The sequence below is a fragment of the Podarcis tiliguerta genome, assembly GCF_965153285.1.
Source record: "Podarcis tiliguerta genome assembly, chromosome: 16".
Classification (NCBI taxonomy): domain Eukaryota; kingdom Metazoa; phylum Chordata; class Lepidosauria; order Squamata; family Lacertidae; genus Podarcis; species Podarcis tiliguerta.
The window spans coordinates 8,733,592-8,756,081 of record NC_139549.1 but is presented as its reverse complement, the minus strand read 5'-3'; the positions used below and the strand labels follow the sequence as shown (position 1 = coordinate 8,756,081).

Sequence of the window (22,490 nt, the reverse complement as noted above, 5' to 3'; positions counted from 1 at the left end):
CCTTGGCTCAATTAAGGCTGCAGCCATCAGAAGCACCTAAATTAGGAACAATGCAAAAATCCTAGCACAGGCTTCGAGTCAAACCCGTAGACCTCTGATACCGGGCTGCGCATGCGCGCAGGCAAGCCCTTTCCCTAGCTAAACAGCAAAACCAGCCACGAGGTGAGACGGAGCATGCGCAGACCGAGACCGGTGGAGAGGCGGGAAAGGGCAGAGACCAAGCGCACGTAATCGAAGGTGTGGGAAAGGTGAGAGCGCGCATGCGCAAGGACAGAACGTCCAGCGTGCCAACAAGGTTCCTAAGCGCCGACGCATGCGCAGAACTAGGGCTCGTGCGAGGCAGAAGGGATCCCGCGGCCATTTTGAGCCGCGGCGGCTTGGGGCTTTTCTTCCGACGATGGGGCTGGGCTGGGCCCCTCCAGGAAGGCCGGCCCTTTTCCTGTTCGGCTTGGCGCTTTTGGCGGGGCCGGCCGGCGCCTATAAGCTGAACACGCCGAAGGTGCTGCTGCCCTTCAGCCGGGACAAGCGCGTCCCCTTCGTGCTGGGCGCTGAGGGCGGTTGCTACTCCTGGTGAGGGGCGGGGCCTTGCGGGAGGGGCGAGGCTTGGGCGGAGAAAACGTGAGCGTGACAGTGACGTCATGGTGGGCGGGGCCAAGGGTGGTTCCAGATTCAACATTTCATTAATCCCAGAAGGACTTTCTTGGCCGATTGCAGTCTAATAGCCTGACAAGCTTCGCAGAGTTGCTTTGAAGATAAAATGCTCCGTGTTGGGGTAGGCAGGGGAGAAGGGGAACCATGCTAAGCCGCTTCAAGATCCAGAAAAATAGGAATGTACTTGCAGTGTTTTATTTGTTTACCTCCTGCCTTTTTCTCCACAAGGAGTTCTGTGAGGTTAATCTAGGTAAAAGGTAAAGGGACCCCTGACCATTAGGTCCAGTCGCGGACGATTCTGGGGTTGCGGTGCTCATCTCGCTTTATTGGCCGAGGGAGCCGGCGTACAGCTTCCGGGTCATGTGGCTAGCATGCCTAAGCCGCTTCTGGCGAACCAGAGCAGCGCACTTGAATGCTGTTTACCTTACCGCCAGAGCGGTACCTATTTATCTACTTGCACTTTGACGTGCTTTCGAACTGCTAGGTTGGCAGGAGCAGGGACCGAGCAACGGGAGCTCACCCCGTTGTGGGGATTCGAACCGCCGACCTTCTGATCGGCAAGTCCTAGGCTCTGTGGTTTAGACCACAGCGCCACCTGCGTCCCTTGAGGTTAATCTAAGCCTCGATTATTGCTCATTGAAAACTCTCCATTTTATCCTCCCAACAACCCTGCGAGGTAGGTTAAGCCGAAAGAGGTATCGACACCTAGTCAGCTCCATGGCTGAGTGGGGTGATTTGAACCCAGGTCTCTTAGCTCCTAGTGCAACACACTAACTACTGCACCACCAGTGGCTCTCCTTCCCATGCACCTCATGCTGTAGCAAATGGCAGTGACATGAAAACATAGAACTGATGAGCAAATGATAAATAGTGAGATTGATATATTTGCCTTCCCACAAAAGCACTCAAATTGATGTACCTTTAAAAAAAATTACTGCTTACAAAAGGCACCATCCAACAAATGAGAGGAGGGAGAGGGAGCTGAGCAAATTTGGGTACTAGTTCTTACATAACTGCTCAAAGGACCCGGTGGAATTGGTGCTGATGGAGACGAAGGGGAGGAGCCAAGTGGCAGGTGGTCCTTGCCACCAAGAAGATGGAGGGTTCCTTGCTGCCTCAGTTCCACATTTGCATCTCTCTCCTCTTCCTTGAGAGGGGGCCACAGGAGAGTGCAAGCCGTGTCTCATCTGCTCTGCAGGTACTCCACACGCCATGACACAGTCACCATTGATCCAATGTACGAGAATGGGACGGCTTGCTCTCAGAAAGCTTTGTTGACCACCTGCTCTACACAGGCCACAAAGCTGGCCAGCGTTATTTTAGCAGAGGAGACAGGTGAGCAAAAGAAGGGGAATTTTGAAATTGATTTGTTTCTATAGGGGATAGGGGTCTAGGATGCCATGCAAACCTGGGGAATGAAGAACCCCAAACGCTGAGCATGTGCAGAGTGTGCCTTCCCTTTATCACTGAATGAGCAATTTGGGGGCTCAGAAAAGTTTCCCAGGCAAGCAGGGATTGTCCACATCCACCCTTATTCTTCCCCTGTTATGAAACACAGATACAGGATTACATGTGGTGGGTGGGCGACACCCACTTTTGTTCCTCCTCCCAGTGACAGGTCATCTGCTGCGTTGCGATGTCATTGTGGATCTGATAGACCATGTTGAGATCATCTCCCGAACTCGAGAGATCTATGTGGAAGACTCCCCACTCGAGCTGAGTGTGAGAGCTCTGGATGCTGAAGGTAATCAGCCTGTGACACTTGGAACACCTGCTATATATTTTGGAAAGGTATCTGTATGCTCTGCACTTGCAAACCTCTTAAAATATTGTAACCAAATTTTGGACACCGTTTTGAATCAAGACAGCAAACTGCACCTTTCAAAACTGCATTGATTTTTGTTTTGTTTCTTAGAATTCACAAGCAATGCTGGGTATGAGGCAGCCAGTCACTTATAAGCCCAGTTCTGCATATCACTCTGTCTACATTATTGTTATTATTCTTAATTACTTTTCTCTCTGGGGTTGATACACCCTTTTGACCTGCTAGTGGGACTCTGTTTTCTCCCTTTTGACATGACAAGATAGGTCACAGTGCTCTGTTAACTCTTTATTTATGGTGTACGCCTAAAGTTAGCAAGGAGGTGGCCTATTTTATCCACAACAACATAATTTGCATTCTTCTCTGTATTTCAACTGATGCTTTGGCTCATCTTCACACTCACATAGTTTTGGAACAAGACCTGTTAGCATCTTCCTCTCTGTTGCCAGCAAGGATCTCAAGGTGAGATAGCTTTGGAGCAAAAGCCAGATCAGGACCATAGCATGGTCAGAGGGTTCAAGCCCTCACCCCTCATGCTATGGTTATGATCCTCCCTCCCCTCCCCCGTGTGACTTAAAACAAAAAACAGTCACACAAAGCTAAGCCACATGACAGACATCATCACATCACATCACATCTCCTTTGGCCCTGAGCCTGGGCTCGTTTTTGGATCCTGCCTGCAGGGAACACATTCAGCAGCTTGGAGGGGTTGGAATTTGAGTGGAGCATCGCCAAGGACGATGAGTTGGAAAACGTGGAGCTCTCGAGCAAAATTAGGTAAGACGAAACCCCAAATGGCCAAGTGTGATTAATAAAATCCTAAACGACACGGGAGGTTACGTGTGTGCTCCACTGGGTAGACTGTTGAAGTTGATAGATTTCATTCTATTGCATCCTTGCTTTGAACTCATTACTTCCGTCTAAGGAGAGGTGCTCACTGTTGTTAAGTCCTCAGATGCATAAATGTGAGAGTCCCATATAGCTCATGTCCCCTTCCCTATCTCCTGTAAGAGGGGCATCTCACCTGTTGCTAGATTGCAGTGGCCGCCACCACCACCACTCGTCTACTGGCCATGCTGGCTGGGGCTGATGGGTTTGGGGGGGGGGTCTTAACAGCGGCTGCAGGTTTTTCACCCACCCTATACATTTCACCCTGCTTGTTTATTTACTCTTAAAGCAGTGACAGACCTTTGTTCCTTCAGTAAAAGCCCAGTTTGGTTTCTTTAGGATTTTAAAATACTCTGAGGCAGAATATTCTCCGCCCGACTACGTAGTTGAGATGGAAAGAGAGGAGAAACAAGGAGATAGGATTCTGGTGTCAGGGATCAAAACGGGCGCAGCTGTCGTAAAGGTCCGGATACAGGAGCCTGTTTACAAGGTGAGTACTCGCTGTGCCCTCCCAGAGGGATCCCAGCAGCGCAAGGCAAGGTCAGGGCCTACCAAAGCTATAGAGGTGACATCCACACCATACATTCAGAGTGCTCTTTGCCACTTTAACAGTCACGGCTTCCCCCAAAGAATCTGGGAAACTGTCATTTGTTAAATAGAGCTATTAGAATCATAGAGTTGGAAGAGACCACAAGGGCCATCGAGTCCAACCCCCTGCCAAGCAGGAAACACCATCAGAGCACTCCTGACATATGGTTGTCAAGCCTCTGCTTAAAGACCTCCAAAGAAGGAGACTCCACCACACTCCTTGGCAGCAAATTCCACTGTCTCTTACAGCTCTTACTGTCAGGAAGTTCTTCCTAATGTTTAGGTGGAATCTTCTTTCTTGTAGGAGATCATTCGCTGAGCTACGGTTCCCAGAGTGGTTTAACAAGCTGGGAACTCTGGAAATAGCAGCTGTGTAAGAGGAGCAGAGGTCCTGCTAACAACTGCCATCATCCTTTGCAAACCAATTCCTAGGGGAATTGCAGTGGGGTTGGACTAGATGACCCTTCGAGTCCTTTCCAACTCATTCTGTGATTTTAAGAGTGCTTTAAATGTATGGAATGGAGGTGACAGGTGGCAGTTTTAAACGAGCAGAAAGTGTTCTGGTGGAGCCATCGTCGCTCCTGCACCCTGTGGAGATTAAACCGAAGCAACTATCTTGAATGCCAACCAGGAGGGGGCATAGAATGTGATGGAATCACTCAGTCCTTTTTTTAGTTTTGAAAGAGTCTTACAAGTAAAATGACTGCAAAGCATAATATATATTTCTTTATGTGTACCTTTCTCTCTGCGTGCCCCTGGTGGTGGTTTCTCAATCTTCCAGAAAGTTGCTGCTGCCCTGGTGCGCCTGCTGGTTTTGGAGAACATATTCTTAATCCCGTCCTATGATGTCTACTTGCTGGTCGGAGCCTACATTAAGTACAAAGTTGGCAAAATAGTTCAGGGAAAGATCACAGGTACATTCCTAATCTCCTGGGTGACTCGATGCATAATTTAGTCTCCTGGCTGAGAAATTCTACACATGCTTACCAGTGTTAGAAACTCTCACTATTCTAGACACATTTTGCGGCAGGGAATTCATTAGCGCGAGCAGTTTCTGAGCTGTGAGTGCAGTACTGAGCCTAAGATTTCAGATTAAAACTGCACAGTGGAAGGAAAGGAGGACCTTTTTCTGCCTCCTCACTTCCAGCTACTCTCTGAAGACTGGAGAAGAATATTAGGGGGGTGAGCAGGGGCAGGACTAGACCATGTGAAAAATGAACATAATATTTTAGCTGCAGTTCATTCATTTTCAGCTTTGCATTCTTGTTATAAAAATAGCACGCCTAGGCATTCCGTTGTTGCACTAATAATAATAATAATAATAATAATAATTTATTATTTATACCCCGCCCATCTGGCTGAGTTTCCCCAGCCACTCTAGGCAGCTCCCAATCAAGTGTTAAAAACAGTACAGCATTAAATATTAAAAACTTCCCTGAACAGGGCTGCCTTCAGATGTCTTTTAAAGATAGGGAGGGTGTTCCACAGGGTGAGCGCCAACACCGAGAAGGCCCTCTGCCTGGTTCCCTGTAACCTCACTTCTCACAATGAGGGAACCGCCAGAAGGCCCTCGGCACCGGATCTCAGTGTTTGGGCTGAATGATGGGGGTGGAGACACTCCTTAAGGTATACTGGACCAAGGCCATTTAGAGCTTTGAACGTCAGCACCAACACTTTGAATTGTGCTCGGAAATGTACTGGGAGCCAATGTAGGTCTTTCAAGACCGGTGTTACATGGTCTCGGTGGCCGCCCCCAGTCACCAGTCTAGCTGCCGCATTCTGGATTAATTGCAGTTTCCGGGTCACCTTCAAAGGTAGCCCCACGTAGAGCGCATTGCAGTAGTCCAAGCGGGAGATAACTAGAGCATGCACCACTCTGGCGAGACATAACCTAGGTTTAAAGTGCCATTTAGCTCCTAGCTTTCACACCTCAGTTTCTAACACTGATGCTTACTCAGAAGTGTGCCCCACAGTGTTCGGTGAAGCTCAATCACTAGTAAGGGTGGTTTGGTTGAAGGATACGTACCAGCAGTGGCGTAGCGTGGGTTGTCAGCACCTGGGGCAAGGCAAGTAATTTGCGCCCCCCGCTGCACTGTCCCTCCCCCAGATAGTCCCTCGCTCTCTCTCCGCACCGCACCGCATACCTGGCACCCCCCCCTCCACAGTGGGTGGCGACCCGGCAGCTCGGAACGGATTCGCACAGCCAGCACTGCAGTGAGAGAGAGTGAGTGAGCCAGGTAGGGGCAGAGAGCTGCGAGCGCGCCCCCCCCCCCCAATGTTGCCGGCCCCCCCTGCACCCCCCACGCTACGCCACTGCGTACCAGTGGTGGCAGATCTGCCATCCTCCAGACTTTATTGGACTACGGCTCCTATATCTAACTATTAGTTTTGGCCTATAATGCCTTTCCCAGCTTCAGTGCTTTTATTGAGTTGGAAAATTGAATCATACTTACTATGAATAGCACTGAAGCCAAAGGCAATACTTGATCACTGCTCTGACATCCCTGCTGGGTTGGGGTGGGAGAGGGAGGCTGTGTAAAGAACACACCTGAGCGCAGCAGCTATGGCTGGGCATAACTGACTGAGCTTGGCCGGCCCTTTATCTCCGCAGAGGTGCAATTGCCTCTTGAGCACTACGAGCTGGAGCTACAAGATGCAGTGAAGGCACCTAACGCTTCTGGCCTCCCCGTGGCCAAACTGGATGCAAAGACAGCTACCATCACCGCCATTCAGCTGGGACAGGTTAACCTGGTCTTAGTCCATAAAAGTATCCTTAAAGAACTTAGACCGGGCTGCAGCTAGCTGTTTCTTTTCTTTTAATTTATCATTTTCCAGTTTTGCAACAAACAAATTATTTAACGAAACAAAAAATGCACATCAGAATCACTTCCCCTCACCCCCATCTGTGGTTCCTTTCATTTTATCTTTACTACTGCATATCTAAATTAATTCCTTTATTGTTTATTCCTCTAAAAAAAAAATCCTTTATTTGCCTTTACTTCTCGTTCTATATAAACCCCGCTATCGTTTTAAGTTGCTTACAATAATTTTTCAAATGTTCAACAGACTTTCCCCAGTCTTTGTTAAGGGTTCTTTCTTCCTGGTTCTTTATTCTTCTGCAAGTTTACCCATCTCAGACTGCTCCCATCAGTTTTATCTGCCAGACCTCCTTGGTTGGAGATGCTTCTTCTTTCCATTTCTGTGCATAAATCATCTGGGCAGCCGTTGTTGCAAACACAAATATCCCCCCCCCCCGCCCCAGTCTTTGGGTACCTCCTCACCTATTATTCCTAAGCAACTAGCTGTTTCGGTCTTCCCTGACGCATGACCCCTGAAATCCTGAGGCATCCCTGAATAGCTTCCAGGAGGCTAAGCACACCCACTTTTCATTGTTGCACAAGGGCTCATGCACTAGCAGGGTGTGTGTGTGTTAAATGTTGTGCAACAGAGGAATCCCAACACAACAGCTGCACCAGCAGAAACTCATCGTGCAAGAATTATAGGAGCTATAGTTCGTTGAGTGTGCTAAGAGTTGTTAAGAGATCCCCTCCCCTTATTCCTCCCACAGAGCTATAATTCTCCCAAGTTCCCTGTGAAAGAGGGATTGAGTGTTAAACCACTTGGGGGATTGTAGCTCTGTGGCGGGAATAGAGGCCTCCTAACAACTCTCAGCTGCCCTAATAAAAGACAACTCCCAGAATTTTTGGGAGAAGCCGCCATGACTGTCAAAAGTAGTATAATGGGGCTTTAAATGCACGGTGTGAATGTGACCAGCGTTGTCGGCAACCTGCTAATACATTCTCTCACGCAACAGTGTGGTGTAGTGGTTAAGAGCGGTGGACTCGTAATCTGGGGAACCAGGTTCGATTCCCCGCTCCTCCACATGCAGCTGCTGGGTGACCTTGGGCCAGTCACACTTCTCTGAAGTCTCTCAGCCCCACTCACCTCACAGAGTGTTTGTTGTGGGGGAGGAAGGCAAAGGAGAATGTTAGCCGCTTTGAGACTCCTTCGGGTAGTGATAAAGCGGGATATCAAATCCAAACAATATTCTGCTGGGGCAAAACATTTCACCAGCAGAACAAGCATACCGCTAAGTGGTTTCAGTTTAGCGCCATACCGGATCCAACCCCATGTTTAATGCGAAATATCCTCTGCCCCTTTCATCCTTCTCCTCTCAATTTACGACGAGGCTGAATTCCTTACCGAAAAGATTAAGACATCCACATGCGAGCCTCTTCTGGACTTCCCAACTGCAGCATATACGTTGTGGAGCCTGGATATTTAGGTAAACGGTCCCTCCTGCATCTCCGTGCAGAGTTTTGACTATATAGGCACTTGGGCTTTTTCCTAAGGAAGAGGGTGATACGGGTTGCAGTGGCGATGTGCATCTGGCCTCACCTCCAAAGCTGGGGGTGGAAGAGATGGGGCACACAGCTTGGGCTGTGCGCACACTGTTCCTTTAAAACACATTAATTCCCCCAGAGAATCCTGGGAGCTGCGGTTTAACCTTCACAGAGCTACAATTCCCAGCACCCTGAATGAACCACAATTCCCAGGATGTGCTTTAAAGGTATGGTTGCTGTGCAGCCTGTAACTCCCTTTGCAGCCATCCTGTTGGGGAATTTACCATATTTTTCGCTCTATAAGTCGCACCTGACCATAAGATACACCTAAAAAAAATATTCTCTCCCTCTCTGCGCAGCATCCCTTCAGTGAAGCGGCAGGAGAAACGGAGCCCCTTCCATTTTTCCTCCCGCTTGGCTGAAGGGGCACTGCGCAGAGAGGGAAAGCTGTGCAGTGCCTCTCCAGCGAAGCGAAGCCAGGAGAGCAAGAGGGATTGGGGCGCACCAGCCCCTCTTGCTCTCCTGGCTTCAGCGAAAGCAACACAGAACTTCCACTGGGCTCCGGAGGCTTTGTGTTGCTTTCGCTGAAGCCATGGAGCCTGCATTCGCTCCATAAGACACACTCACATTTCCCCTTTTTAGGAGGGGGAAAGTGCGTGTTATAGAGCGAAAAATACGGTATCTCTTGTACCTTTTCTGGTCAGCACGGAGCTGGATTCTATCACTCTGAGAACTTAGAAGAGGTCCAGCCTCAGCAGCAGTGAAGGCTGGTGCCCGTTGCCACTGGTAGGACTCGAGGCAGAGACCTATAATAGGTGGAGACAGAGCAAATGATAGGTGAAGCCAACTAGCCTCTTGTTTTGCCCCCATCATCCTCTTCCTTGCTGAAAAGGGAAGGGCAAAGCCCAGGCTAAGGGGGAAGAGGAAGCCAACAACCCCCTGGGCTAGCCGTAAGAAAGACGACTGAGTTGTCCAAGGTTGAGGTTCTCAGGAAGAGAAGGCCAACAAGGGAGCCAAGTATGGGCAACGTCCAGTGAACACGATGCCGGCTGCCCCAGCCGCTAAATGTAAAACTTAGCACCATGCAGTTTGTTTCCTTTGCCTCATCTTACAGAAATGCTTTTCGTTTGGCTTCCGTTGTGCAACTGATTGCAGGTTTCACTGTCCAGCCCGGCAACAGGTGGATCCTAGAAGTGAAGCGAGAGTATACCATCACGGTCGAAGTGTACGACAAATCGAGCACCAAGATCTACCCGTCCGATGTGAGTAGGTGTCAGCTTGGGAAAGAAGCTCAAAGATCTCTCTCAAATGCCAGCATTAACTTGCAATGAGATCCTGTGCATGTTATGTCTGAAATCACACCCACCCCAAATTCCAGAGTAAAAGTTCACAGGATTGCAGCCTTAACGTGTCATCCAGTATAGACATATTTGGGGTAAGCCCCACGAAATTCAGTGGGACTTAATTCTGAGGAACACGCATAGGACTGAGGGGTTTCGTGGCACATAGTGAAACTATGGAACTCACTCCCATTGGAGTTCATTTGCTCCCAGTCCATTTCCGAGCACAATTCAAAGTCTTGGTGCTGACCTTTAAAGCCCTAAATGGCCTCGGTTCTGTATACCTGAAGGAGCGTCTCCATCCCCATTGTACCGACTGGACACTGAGGTCCAGTGCCGAGGGCCTTCTGGCAGTTCCCTCACTGTGAGAAGTGAGGTTATAGGGAACCAGGCAGAGGGCCTTCTCGGTAGTGGTGTCTGCCCTGTGGAACACCCTCCCAGCAGATGTCAAGGCAATAAGCAACTATTTTACTTTTAAAAGTCAACTGAGGGTGGCCCTGTTTAGGGAAGTTTTTAATGTTTGATGCTGTATTGTTTTTAATATTTGGTTGGAAGCCGCCCAGAGTGGCTGGGGAAAGCCAGCCAGATGGGTGGGGTATAAATAATAAATAATAATAATTAGCTAGATGACTTTAAAAGAGGCTGTCAATGGGTGCTTGGCCAGTGTGGTGTAGTGGTTAAGAGCGGTAGTCTCGTAATCTGGGGAACCGGGTTCGATTCCCTGCTCCTCCACATGCAGCTGCTGGGTGACCTTGGGCCAGTCACACTTCTCTGAAGTCTCTCAGCCTCACAACTCACAGAGTGTTTGTTGTGGGGGAGGAAGGGAAAGGAGAATGTTAGCTACTCCTTCGGGTAGTGATAAAGCGGGATATCAAATTCAAACTCTTCTTCTTGGCATGATGGCTGTGCTGTGCCTCTGCAGTCAGGGGGATTAATGCTTCTGAATCCCAGTTGCTAAAAACTGCAAGAGCGAAGAGAATGCTTTTGTGGCCAATCCTGCTTGTGGAGTTCACACTGAGGCATCTGGTTGGCCACTGTGAGAACAGGATGTTGGATTAGATGGGCCACTGGCCTGTCTGTGTTGGGTCTACTAAAAACAACAAGAGTCTTTAAAAATTGGATACAGGCACTGAAGAATTTGAAAACACCTTTCCAGCCTCGTAGGTTTCCTTGGAGTCAACTCCAAGGACACAATTATTCTGTCGATCTGTGACCTTTTCGCTGTGCTTCTGATAAAGTGTTTGATATCACACTGTCCCTCCTTCTGACAACATTTCTCCCCACCCCTTGATTTCCAGAATCTTCGAATAACTCACCAGTTTCCCCAAGAATACTTTCAAGAGTTTATATCTTCAGTGAACGGCTCCTACCACGTAGTTCGGGTTTTGAAGGATGGCGTCACCGTCATTGAAGCCGCGCTGGTGTCTGTTCTCCTCCAGGTAAAAGAAAAGCTCCTTCGTCGTAGTAGCATATGGATATTCTCTGGCCTGGATTCATGGGTTTGCAATAATATAATAATAGTAGGTCTCAACATTGGAAGGCTAGGAATTTGAGTACTCCAGGTGAGGTCTGACCAGAGCAGAATACAGTGGCACTATTACTTCCCTTGATCTAGATGCTATACTCCTATTGATGCAGCCCAGAATTGCATTGGCTTTTTTAGCTGCCGCATCACACTGTTGGCTCATGTCAAGTTTGTGGTCAACCAAGACTCCTAGATCCTTTTCACATGTACTGCTCTCAAGCCAGGTGTCACCCATCTTGTATTTGTGCCTCTTGGTTTTTTTGCCCAAGTGCAATACTCTGGCCTGGATTTATGGGTTTGCAATAATATAATAACAGTAGGTCTCAACATTGGAAGGCTAAGAATTTGAGATATTTTGCTAGCCCTGCAGGCTTCAGTATTTATTCCTTGTTATGTACATCTTTTTTGTTTTTCCTGTAAGAGTGAAAGTTCAGGTCAATCATTCCTCCCTTTTCTTCAGAGTGGTTCAGAAGATTTATTAAAGCCGCCCATCAGCCACAAGCAGGAAGTGAAGATTTACCTTCCCATCACGCTGACGCCCTCCTTCTTGGCATTCCCACACCACCCACTGGATGTCTTGTACCGGTACAGAGTTCAGGTGAAGTTGTCCAAGACCTGGGGAGATAAATCCCCTAGAATGCCCTTTATTCATTTCTCAGTGCGGTACAAATGTTTGCAACCATCTGCCACGGGAAATATGGCACCCATTCCCTCCACCATTTTGACCTACTTATGCCTTCAGAGCTTCCAGCGACAAAACCCTAAAGCAATGGGTTGTGTATGACAACAGAGCTTCCCTTCGCTCTCCTTCCGAGCATCTAACACAACACAGAAGGGTTGTTAAGAGCCAAATGAAACATGATCATTTTGACAACGTCTGGTTCCCTCATATCAGCTGCGTAAACAGAAGTGAAGTCACTGTCAGATTTGCAGCCACTCACGCTTACTTATGGAGAAGCTGTGTCATGGATAGTTTGAAGCCTTGCTGATGCACTTAATGATTTGGTTATCTGACAGTCTCGCTGCTCAGTTTTCCTTCTTATCTGTGGCTGAGTACACTACAGGGTTTTTTAAAGACAGCCCTCTATCAAAATTATATCTTATCCTTTATTTCACACAAAGGAGAGTGAACCTTCCCAGCTCTCACCTGGGAACTTCCCCCTCTTCCCCCAGTTTCCCACCCTAGGAGATCCCACCCACAGAGTTTTCCTTTCAATTTTTTCCCTAATGATCCATGGAATGGAATTTGCCTGTTTCAAGGCAGCTGGGTTGACGTCTTCATTGAGCTATCCATTACAACCCCAAGGTCTCGTTCCTGTTCGCTCACTTCCAGTTCAGACCCCATGAGCGTATATGTGAAATTCACAGTTGGGTACTGTAATGGTTCTAGGGATTGCTCGTGCGTAAGTTGCCTTTACTCCTGGCTAGGTTGCATGGTTGAACCCTTTCTGTCAGGACAGCCTCAAGTTCCGTGGCTGCCTCAGTCGCTGGCAGAATCCGTCAGTGGGCGTTTCTTAAACCGCTTCCAGCATAGAAGCTGTTTGACGCCCAGTCTCCTCCCCCGTTACCTGCGCGAAAGTTTTCTGCGCAAGGTGGATGTGGGCAACGGAGTACTCGTACCCTCTCCGCTGGTCTCCTGCGAAGAGTCCTGGAGCCACCTCTCCGATTCCTCCATCTCCTCCCCTTTCCCACTGGTGTTACGCTGATTACCTTCCCCAGCGGAAGGGCTATCCCTCTTTCTACTAGGACCCTCTCCACCATCCTCCGGGAGCCTCCTCTCTGCCTCCCGCTCCAATGGCAGTTCCCTGACAGGTACCTGCAGCAGAGATCGTAGAAATTTTGCCTGAAAGCCATCTAGCTTTGGCAGGTCCCCTTGCTTTGAACTCATTACTTCCGTCTAAGGAAAGTTGCTCACTGATGTTAAGTCCTCAGATGCATAAACTAAACGTAAGCAAGAGTCCCATATAGCTCATGTCCCCTTCCCTATCTCCTGTAAGAGGGGCATCTAACCTGTTGCTAGATTCCAGTGGCTGCTGCCACCACCCGTGTATTGCTTTGTAACGATTTGTTGGGTCTCTGGACCATAATAAAGATTGTTGTATATGTGAAATTCACGTATTTTTGCCCCAACATGCATCACTTTACACTTGTTTACTTACATTGAATTGCATTTGCCACTTTGCCACCCATTCACTTGGGTGGAGAGCTCCTTTTCATCAATGTCCTTTTATTATAAAATATTCTACAAAAAAATTAAACAGGCCACCCGGAAGCAACCCATGAGAATCTCTGCTAATACCAGATGAAATAAAAGTGTTAGCCTCTCTGTCTACAAGAGGAGGCTGGTGGAAAAACACCCTGACATCCTGCTGAAGAAGACCTACTGCAGAAAACATAGATGACCACCTGACCTCCCTAGCAGAAGGGACCTGAGGTTGGGCCTCCTCACTTGTTCAGGCCACTGCTACATTGAGATTTCTATTCCTGCAGTCCCCTTTCATTGGCCACGTGAGTCCATGCTTGCATTTTCACCAACGGAGGCCACTGTTTCTGATCCAGTGACACATGCTCTCTCCAGCACCCAGGTCATAGAATCATAGAATCATAGAGTTGGAAGAGACCACAAGGGCCATCGAGTCCAACCCCCTGCCAAGCAGGAAACACCATCAGAGCACTCCTGACATATGGTTGTCAAGCCTCTGCTTAAAGACCTCCAAAGAAGGAGACTCCACCACACTCCTTGGCAGCAAATTCCACTGTCGAACAGCTCTTACTGTCAGGAAGTTCTTCCTAATGTTTAGGTGGAATCTTCTTTCTTGTAGTTTGGATCCATTGTTCCGTGTCCGCTTCTCTGGAGCAGCAGAAAACAAGAGAAGCGGACACGGAGCAATGGATCCAAACTACAAGAGAAGAACATCATCATCTTACTCTGTTCTGGGGGTGCAGGCTTAACTGTGCATTTCGTATCCCCCCCCCCCCCCCGGTTCTGCTCTCCCACAGGTGGAGGGAGGCAGCGGCAACTTCACGTGGACCTCTTCCAATCAGACAGTGGCCACCGTCACGGTGAAAGGGGTGGTCACAGCGGGGCTGGTTGAGGGCCAAACCGCCATACAGGCCAGAGATGTGCAGAACCCTTTCCACTTTGGGGAAATACAGGCAAGTCTTTCTGCGGCATTGGCGCAAGTCGAATTGCTTGCTGGGTCAAACCCCCGCCCTACAGGCTTCAAACTCAGTCTGTATAATTCAGGAATGTTGGGAGATGGTGGAATGAATTCATATGACTTTAGTTGAAATACGATAAGGATTTAAGATTTTAGGATTTAAGGGTATAAGATTTAAGATTCTTTTTCTCTCTTTACTAGATTGGAGTATAGATAATTTTTCAGATGTCGATGGGAGGGTAAGGTTTAAATGGATTGAGATAATTAAGTGATAGTAAGCAGTGAAAGATGGAAAGAATTTGCTGACTTAATTATTAACTGGAATACAAAAAGGGAGGTGGGAGGAGGTCGAGGAAACAAGTCACAGAAGGATGGAATTGTGAAAAACGGAAGGGTTTTTTTATTTAAATGTTTTTGTCTTTTTTTGTTGGTGGGGTGGAGGTGTGGTTTTATGTATTTTTTAATTTTTCCTCTATTCTTATTTCTCTCCTTTTTTATTGTATTTTGTTTGTCTCTACTTCTTCTGTATCTGTTAAAATCTTAATAAATATCATTTAAAACAAAAAACAAAAAACAAACTCAGTCTGAAGAGAGGCCTTGGGGCGTTCTGTATCCCTAGAGAGCCGATTCTTCCCTCCTAGGTGCTCTTCGTTGTTGTTGTTTTGTTGTTGTTTTTTAATAACTTTTTAATTCAAAATTAAAACAAAACATATTATCCAGAAACATATCATCCTTATTTCCCCTTCCCCATTTTTCCTCCCTCCCTCCCCCCACCCTCCCACACAACCCCACCCCCACCCCACCCCCCGACTTCCCTCAGTTCCAGTCTTTGGTTTCTCTAAAAATGCTGTTTTCTGCATGTTACACAGTTGTATAGATCCTCAAACTATTTAGCTGATTATTATCAATAAAAAGTTTGTGAATGTTTATTCAAAGCCAGCCAAGGAGTCCAGTTCGCTTTGTTGCATCTTCAACTACATTGTAAAGGGTTCCCGTTCATCTTTAAAGTCACAGTTATCCTTGTCCCGTAGCTTGTATGTCAGTTTTGCCAGTTCTGCGTAGTCCCTCAATTTTTCTTGCCATGATTCTTTAGTTGGGGTTTCTTCAGTCTTCCATCCTTGTGCTATTAAAACTCTGGCGGCCGTTGTCACATACATGGAGATGTTTTCATGTGCTCTTTGACTCTTCCCCCCCCCCTGCCCCCACTCAGGTGTATGTGCTCAAGCTCTCAAAGATGGAGTTCTTGCCGTTCCATGCAGACACTGAGATTGGACAGACCTTGGAAGTCCCACTCAGGATGTACCACGTTGAGAAAGAGACGGGGGAGACCATCGCTTTCACCGACTGCTCACTCTTACCCCTGGACGTCGGCATGGATAAGCAAGGAGTGTTCGCCCTGGATGAAGCGGGTAAGAGGGCAGCTCTCTTCACTTGTTCCCTAACATAAATGGGCAGCCGGTCCTCTCCTGGCCTCCTGTTTTAGGCCTCATCTTCACTAGGCGTTTAAAGCAGTACTGCGCCACGTTAAACAGTCATGGCTTCCCCCAAAGAATCCTGGGAGCCTGTGCCATCGTGTGGGTGGGGCCACAGGGGCAGTTGCCCTGGGCGCAAAATTCTTAAGGGTGCAAAATTTCAAAAGAAAAAGAAAGTAGTAATGAAATCCACTCTCGACTCCTAGTATATTTCACTGAAATATACTCGGAGTCGAGAGTGGATTTCATGCTCTTTCTTCAGCTCATAGTGGTGAGGAGGAAATGGAAGTTCCCCCAGCATGTCCGCTTTATATACATTATTTACACAATGGGCCCCACGTGATTGGCTAATTCCAAGATTCTCCTGTAGGCCAATCAGGTTGCAGATTCACTTCCACCTGGAGCTGGATTGGATGGCTCCTGTGGGCCAATCAGACTGCTGCATTCTGGGTCCTATTGTTCTAGGACCAATCAGACTACAGCATTTTGGATCCTATTCAACTCAGTACATAACACCTAATAATAAATGAAAAATAGCACACCCTCCCCTTCACAAATATCCCAATGTTTGCATGGGCAGACTGAGGAGCAGATTCGGGGGATGGCTGTTTGCTAGGGTGGCCTCCCCACAGGCTTTAGAAGGACACCCACTCTTGACCAATGCCCCGTTGTGCTCTCCACCGTACTCCACAATCACGGGGCACTGCAATTGCCACTTGGGTGAGTTGCCAAGCTCCTTCGTTGCAGTTCCAGAGTTGGTTGACAGATCAATTGCTCTTCCTGTGCTTGTAGAAAGAGCAGTTGTGCTCTTGTTTGTTAGGTAAGCAGAAAGCTGGGCCACAGTTCTGCTCCACCATCCATCTAGCAGCCAAGTCTCTCGGCCATACACTGGTGACAGCCAGCGCCACCATCTACGAGGAGTATTTTGACACGAGTGCCACCTTTGCTGCTTATGAACCGCTCAAGGTGAGGAGGCGCCAACTCTATGGTAGTAATGGGTGGAGGGTGGTGCTACACCCTCCATCGTTCTGCCCGGAAACTGAGGTCCAGCGCCGAGGGCCTTCTGGCGGTTCCCTTGCTGCGAGAAGCCAAGTTACAGGGAACCAGGCAGAGGGCCTTCTCGGTAGTGGCACCCGCCCTCTGGAACGCCTTCCCACCAGATGTCAAAGAGAAAAACAACTACCAAACTTTTAGAAGACATCTGAAGGCAGCCCTGTTTAGGGAAGCTTTTAATGTTTAATAGGTTATTGTATTTTAGTGTTTTGTTGGAAGCCGCCCAGAGTAGCTGGGGAAACCCAGCCAGATGGGCGGGGTATAAATAAATAATAATAATTATTGTTGTTGTTATTATTATTATTGTTATTATTATTATGGTTCTAGGGGTTGCTCGTGCGTAAGTTGCCACCACTCCTGGCTAGGTTACCTGGTTGAACCCTTTCTGTCTGGACAGCCTCAAGTTTCGTGGCTGCCTCAGTCGCTGGCAGAATCCGTCAGTGGGCGTTTCTTGAACCTCTTCCAGCATAAAAGCTGTTTGACGCCCAGTCTTCTCCTACTCTCCCTGCGCAGGGAGGGTGTGGGCAGCGGAGTGCCCGTACTCTCTCCGCTGGTCTCCGGCGAGGAGTCCTGGAGCCACCTCTCCGATTCCCCCACCTGCCCCCCTTCTCCACTGGTGTTACGCTGATTTCTTTCCCCAGCGGATGGGCTGCCTCTCTCCCTACTGGGACCCTCTCCGGCATCCCTCTGGAGCCTTCTCTCCGCCTCCAGCTCCGATGGCAGTTCCCTGACAATTATTATTACAGTTTATTTCTGTTCTCTCTTTTGAATTCCTTTTGCATTGTTGAGGGAAGGGCCACAGCTCAAGGGAAGAGCATTTCCTTTGCTTGCAGAAGGTCCTAGATTACGATCCACAGCAGCAGCATCTCCAGGTTGGGCAGGGTCTCTCCCCTGCAGAGCCACTGCCAGTCAGTGTGTAGACAATACTGAGTTAAATGGTCTAGTTCAGTATAAAACCGAGTCCTTCATTTTGATGTTCTTTGTCTGCAACCTGATCTATCATCTTACTACCGTAGTTTCCCTGGAACTAGGGATGTGAATGGTGGTTAGAAAGCACAGGCCTCCCTATTGGAAGAAATACAGGTGGGGAACCGGGGGGGGGGGTCCTTGGGTCAATTCTTTGCAGGCCAAGGCAGTGTTAACTCCTTTATATAATGACTAGGCTGTGAACCCTGTGGAGGTGGCTTTGGTGACCTGGCATTCTGTGAAGGAGATGGTGTTTGAGGGAGGGCCCAGCCCATGGGTGTTGGAGCCATCCCGCTTCTTCTTGGAGCTCAGAGTGGAGCATAAGGACAAAGTCCATGTGGTGGAGGTTCGTTTGCCGGCCAAGAGGAAGCAAAACCAGTACATTTATCGGATCACATGCCTGGAGCTGGGGGAACAGGTAGGAGGAAGGTGTGTGCGTATTCTCTCCCCCCTGCCCAAGACGTTAACAGGCAGCTAGATTGGTGATTGGGTGCAGCTGCCGAGACCACATAACACCGGTCTTGAAAGACCTACATTGGGTCCCAGTACGTTTCCGAGCACAATTCAAAGTGTTGGTGCTGACCTTTAAAGCCCTAAACGGCCTCGGTCCAGTATACCTGAAGGAGCGTCTCCATCCCCATCGTTCTACCCGGACACTGAGGTCCAGCACCGAGGGCCTTCTGGCGGTTCCCTCACTGCGAGAAGCCAAGTTGCAGGGAACCAGGCAGAGGGCCTTCTCGGTAGTGGCACCGGCCCTGTGGAATGCCCTCCCACCAGATGTCAAAGAGAACAACTACCAGACTTTTAGAAGACATCTGAAGGCAGCCCTCTTTAGGGAAGCTTTTAATGTTTGATGTATTACGGTATTTTAATATTTTTTTGGACGCCACCCAGAGTGGCTGGGGAAGCCCAGCCAGATGGGCGGGGTATAAATAATAAATGGTTGTGATGATGATGATGATGATAATGATGATGAAACGTAATGGCCGATAAGGAAAGGCACAGCCTCCATAGTGCTGGCGCATCTTACAGAAAGCGGTGCTATGATAGCTACATCTGTGCTTGGCTTATTCTCCCTTCTAGCTGTGTGCAGCATCCACAGTGATGCCCCCTTTCCAGATTCAGTAGTTAGGAGATTTCAGCGTTTGTCTCTCTCAGTCTAACGCTTTAAACTGACCCTGTCCAAAGGCTCTGGTTGCATCTAAACTTGATGCTTGGCTACATTTGCAAAGCCTGCTGGCTGACAACCACTCTTCCTTTGCTGCTTCCCCAAAGGTGTTTACGTTCCAGGTGGGCAATCATCCAGGTGTGCTAAACCCCAGTCCCGCTGTGGAGATGGTGCAAGTGAGGTTCATTTGTGCCCACCCTGCCAGCATGGCCGTGACACCTGTGTATAAGCTGGCGGCTGGCACTCCGCCTTGCCCTTTGCCTCAGCACCACAAGCAGCTGGTAAGTGTTCTGGGAAAAGCTAGAAGTGCCTCAATGCGCTCCGTTTGTTTGGGAATCCTGGGGGAGATGTTGGACGGTCTTTTTTTGTTTTTTAGCCAGAAATTGGGCTCAGAAAGTTTGCCACAACTGCAAGGAAAGTCCTTGTAGGGAAAATAGATGATAGATAGATAGATAGATAGATGATAGATAGACTTTAAACAGTGCTTTTTCTGGGAGCACTCAAGGGTACGCCGTGCCAGCACCACTTTGCCTAGAAGAAAAGCCCTGGATTTTAATATATATCTTTTAAATACAGTTGTACCTTGGATCTTGAACACCTTGCGACTCAAATGTTTTGGCTCCTGAATGCCATGAACCCAGAAGTGAGTGTTCTGGTTTGTAAATGTTTTTTGGAAGCCAGACGTCTAACGCAGCTTCCACGGTTTCTGATTGAGTTCAGGAAGCTCCTGCAGCCAATCGAAAGCCGTGCCTTGGTTTTTGAACATTTTCGGAAGTCAAACGAACTTCTGGAACGGTTCCGTTCGAGAACCAAGGTACGACTGTATATTCATATTTTGTTGGGAGCCGCTCAGAGCCGCTGGGTGGGGCAACCCAGTCAGATGGGCGACATATTATTATTATTATTATTATTATTATTATTATTATTATATTTGTTGCCAGCCTTTGTTATCAGGGTTTTATCTTTCTTTAGTAGACCAAAGCTTTTAAAACAGAATCAGTCCAACGGACCGATCAGTTAAACATGGTATGTAATCTTCCAAGGTGTCGCCATCGGTGCCTTTCAAGTTCTTCTGCCCTTGCTTTGCAGGGCTTCTGTGCTTTGGCACCGTAGATCACAAAGATGTGGTCCTTTCCCAGGTGCTTCTCGCATGCCGTTAAATGCAGGCTGCCGCCGGTGTCTTTTGGGATGCCTTGCAGGTCCCCGTGTCCAGTTTGAGGAACACCGTTTTGGAGCTAGCTCTCTTCGACCAGCACCGGCGGAAGTTTGATAACTTCACCTCCCTAATCCTGGAATGGATATCGGCCAATCAAAGCCTCGCTCACTTCGCTCTGCCGAGGTCCATGCAGATGGTACCGAAGGATGATGGGACTGGACAGACCAGGCTCCACGGTACGACTCGGCGCTGCGCTTCAGCAGAGAAACCAGTGGCTACTAATCAGAATGCCTATGTTCTTCCTCCGCTCCCGGAAGCAGTAATACGCCTCCGAAATAATACCTGTTGCTGGGAATTGCGCATGGGGAGGGTGGTGGTGTTCTTGAAGTCCTGCTTGCGGGTTTCTCATTGGGGCATCTGGTTAGCGACTGTGAGAACTGATGCTGGATTAGACGGGCCACTGCTTTGATCCAGCAGCCTCTTCTTATGTTCCCAGGCCCTTTAATGAGGAGACCATCCATGCCCCTGTAGCTAGAACTGCCACAATCAGTGCTTTTTTATTATCTCAGTCCTGCTTCCGCCGCGCAACCACAGGAAAGGAGAGTTTCTGTTATTCTCACACCTTGCTTGCGGGTTTCCCACCTGGACATCTGGTTGGCTGCTGTGAGAACAGGATGCCAGACTAGATGAGCCACTGGCCTGAGCCACAGGGCTTTTTTTTACATCTTTAAATGGGTTATTAATTACCGTATTTTTCACTCTATAGGACGCATGTTTTCCCCTCCAAAAATTAAAGGGAAATGTGTGTGCGTCCTATGGAGCGAATGCAGGCTCCTTGGCTTCAGCGATAGCAACGCGAAGCCTCCGAAGCGCAGTGGGAGCACTCCCTCCACGCTCCGGAGGCTTCGCGTTGCTTTCGCAGAAGCCTGGAGAGCAAGAAGGGTCAGTGCGCACTGACCCCCCTCGCTCTCCAGGCTTCAGGGATAGCCACCTGAAGCCTTCGGAGCGCAGCGTGAGTTCCCGCTGCACTCCGCAGGCTTAGGGTTCCTTTTGCTGAAGCCGGGAGAGCAAGACTCTCCCGGCTTCAGCAGAGAGGGAGAGCTGTGCAGCACCCCTTCAGCCAAGCAGGACAAGAAATGGAAGGGGCTCCATTTCTCCTGCTGCTTTGCTGAAGGGGCGCTGAGCAGAGAGGGGAAGAATTTTTTTTTCTTATTCTCCCCCTCTAAAACAAGGTGCGTCCTATGGTCGGGTGCGTCCTATAGAGCAAAAAATACGTTTTGTTTATTGCACTTACGTCACACCTTTTTCTTCAAGGAGCTCAAGGTGGCCTTGCATGGTTTCCCCCCATTGCTTTTCTTGAGCCAGTGTGGTGTAGTAGTTAAGAGCGGTAGTCTCGTAATCTGGTGAACCGGGTTCGATTCCCGCTCCTCCACATGCAGCTGCTGGGTGACCTTGGGCCAGTCACACTTCTCTGAAGTCTCTCAGCCTCACTCACCTCACAGAGTGTTTGTTGTGGGGGAGGAAGGGAAAGGAGAATGTTAGCCGCTTTGAGACACCTTAGGTGATAAAGCGGGATATCAAATCCAAACCCTTCTTCTTCTTCTAGAAAAAAAGGTGCCGGTACTCACCATTTAGTAGTAGTTACTCCCCAAAACAACAACCCTGTAGGGCAGGTTTGGCTGAGGGGCAGTGAGCTTCATGGCCAAGTCGGGATTTGAACCCTGGACTTTCATGTCTTAATCCAGCACTCTAACCTCTACAATGCACAGTAGCACTATCTCAGCTGCAGAAGCATCTGTCCTGCTGCAGCTTACTGGGATGAATTGGGGGGGTTGGCATGGTGCAAACACATCGGCAGGTGTGCTGGATTGGCTCCATGGGTGTGTTTGCACCACGCTGGCCTCCCTGCCACTTCTCTCCTCTCCCTCACAGTAAGCAACTGCCAGGATGTTAGTGTTGTTATGAGCCAGTGTGGTGTAGTGATTAAGAGCGATGGGCTCGTAATCTGGTGAACCGGGTTCGCTTCCCCGCTCCTCCGCATGCAGCTGCCAGGTGACCTTAGGCTATTCACACTTCTCTCTGAAGTCTCTCAGCCCCACTCACCTCACAGAGTGTTTGTTGTGGGGGAGGAAGGGAAAGGAGAACGTTAGCTGCTTTGAGACTCCTTCGGGTAGTGATAAAGCGGGATATCAAATCCAAACTCTTCTTCTTCTTCTTCTTGTGGCTCCGCCCCACCTGGCAAGTCCCCTTTTGCTCATCCCTGTAATTTTTTTAAAAATAAAACTTACTGTATCTCACGTGCAAGAATGCAGTCTCCCTCACACCTCCCTTCCTATGTAAGAATGGCAGTTTTAAAA

General features: G+C 48.7%; 1 protein-coding gene and 1 long non-coding RNA gene across 3 annotated transcripts in view; both read left to right on the top strand.

Moving 5' to 3' along the window:
• The first annotated feature begins 322 nt into the window (after positions 1-322).
• NUP210L (nucleoporin 210 like) overlaps positions 323-22,490 on the top strand; it is a 54,351-nt gene continuing 32,183 nt past the window's right edge. Inside the window, exons 1-17 of one of the 2 annotated variants that reach the window (XM_083416409.1) lie at positions 323-570; positions 1,850-1,986; positions 2,264-2,395; positions 3,157-3,250; positions 3,701-3,851; positions 4,731-4,863; positions 6,561-6,716; positions 8,166-8,234; positions 9,448-9,554; positions 10,931-11,071; positions 11,618-11,755; positions 14,158-14,313; positions 15,529-15,727; positions 16,611-16,756; positions 18,006-18,227; positions 19,085-19,258; positions 20,177-20,369. In XM_083416409.1, coding sequence (XP_083272535.1) covers positions 398-570; positions 1,850-1,986; positions 2,264-2,395; positions 3,157-3,250; positions 3,701-3,851; positions 4,731-4,863; positions 6,561-6,716; positions 8,166-8,234; positions 9,448-9,554; positions 10,931-11,071; positions 11,618-11,755; positions 14,158-14,313; positions 15,529-15,727; positions 16,611-16,756; positions 18,006-18,227; positions 19,085-19,258; positions 20,177-20,369 — 2,521 coding nt within the window. In that variant the 5' untranslated portion in view covers positions 323-397. Of the gene's footprint in view, positions 571-664; positions 773-1,849; positions 1,987-2,263; positions 2,396-3,156; positions 3,251-3,700; positions 3,852-4,730; positions 4,864-6,560; positions 6,717-8,165; positions 8,235-9,447; positions 9,555-10,930; positions 11,072-11,617; positions 11,756-14,157; positions 14,314-15,528; positions 15,728-16,610; positions 16,757-18,005; positions 18,228-19,084; positions 19,259-20,176; positions 20,370-22,490 lie in introns of those variants that run through there. The other variant, XM_083416410.1, reaches the window with a different exon arrangement.
• LOC310666279 lies at positions 11,762-13,267 on the top strand. The gene is made up of 2 exons (XR_014505843.1): positions 11,762-12,529; positions 12,970-13,267. It is a non-coding gene; the product is annotated as an uncharacterized lncRNA (long non-coding RNA).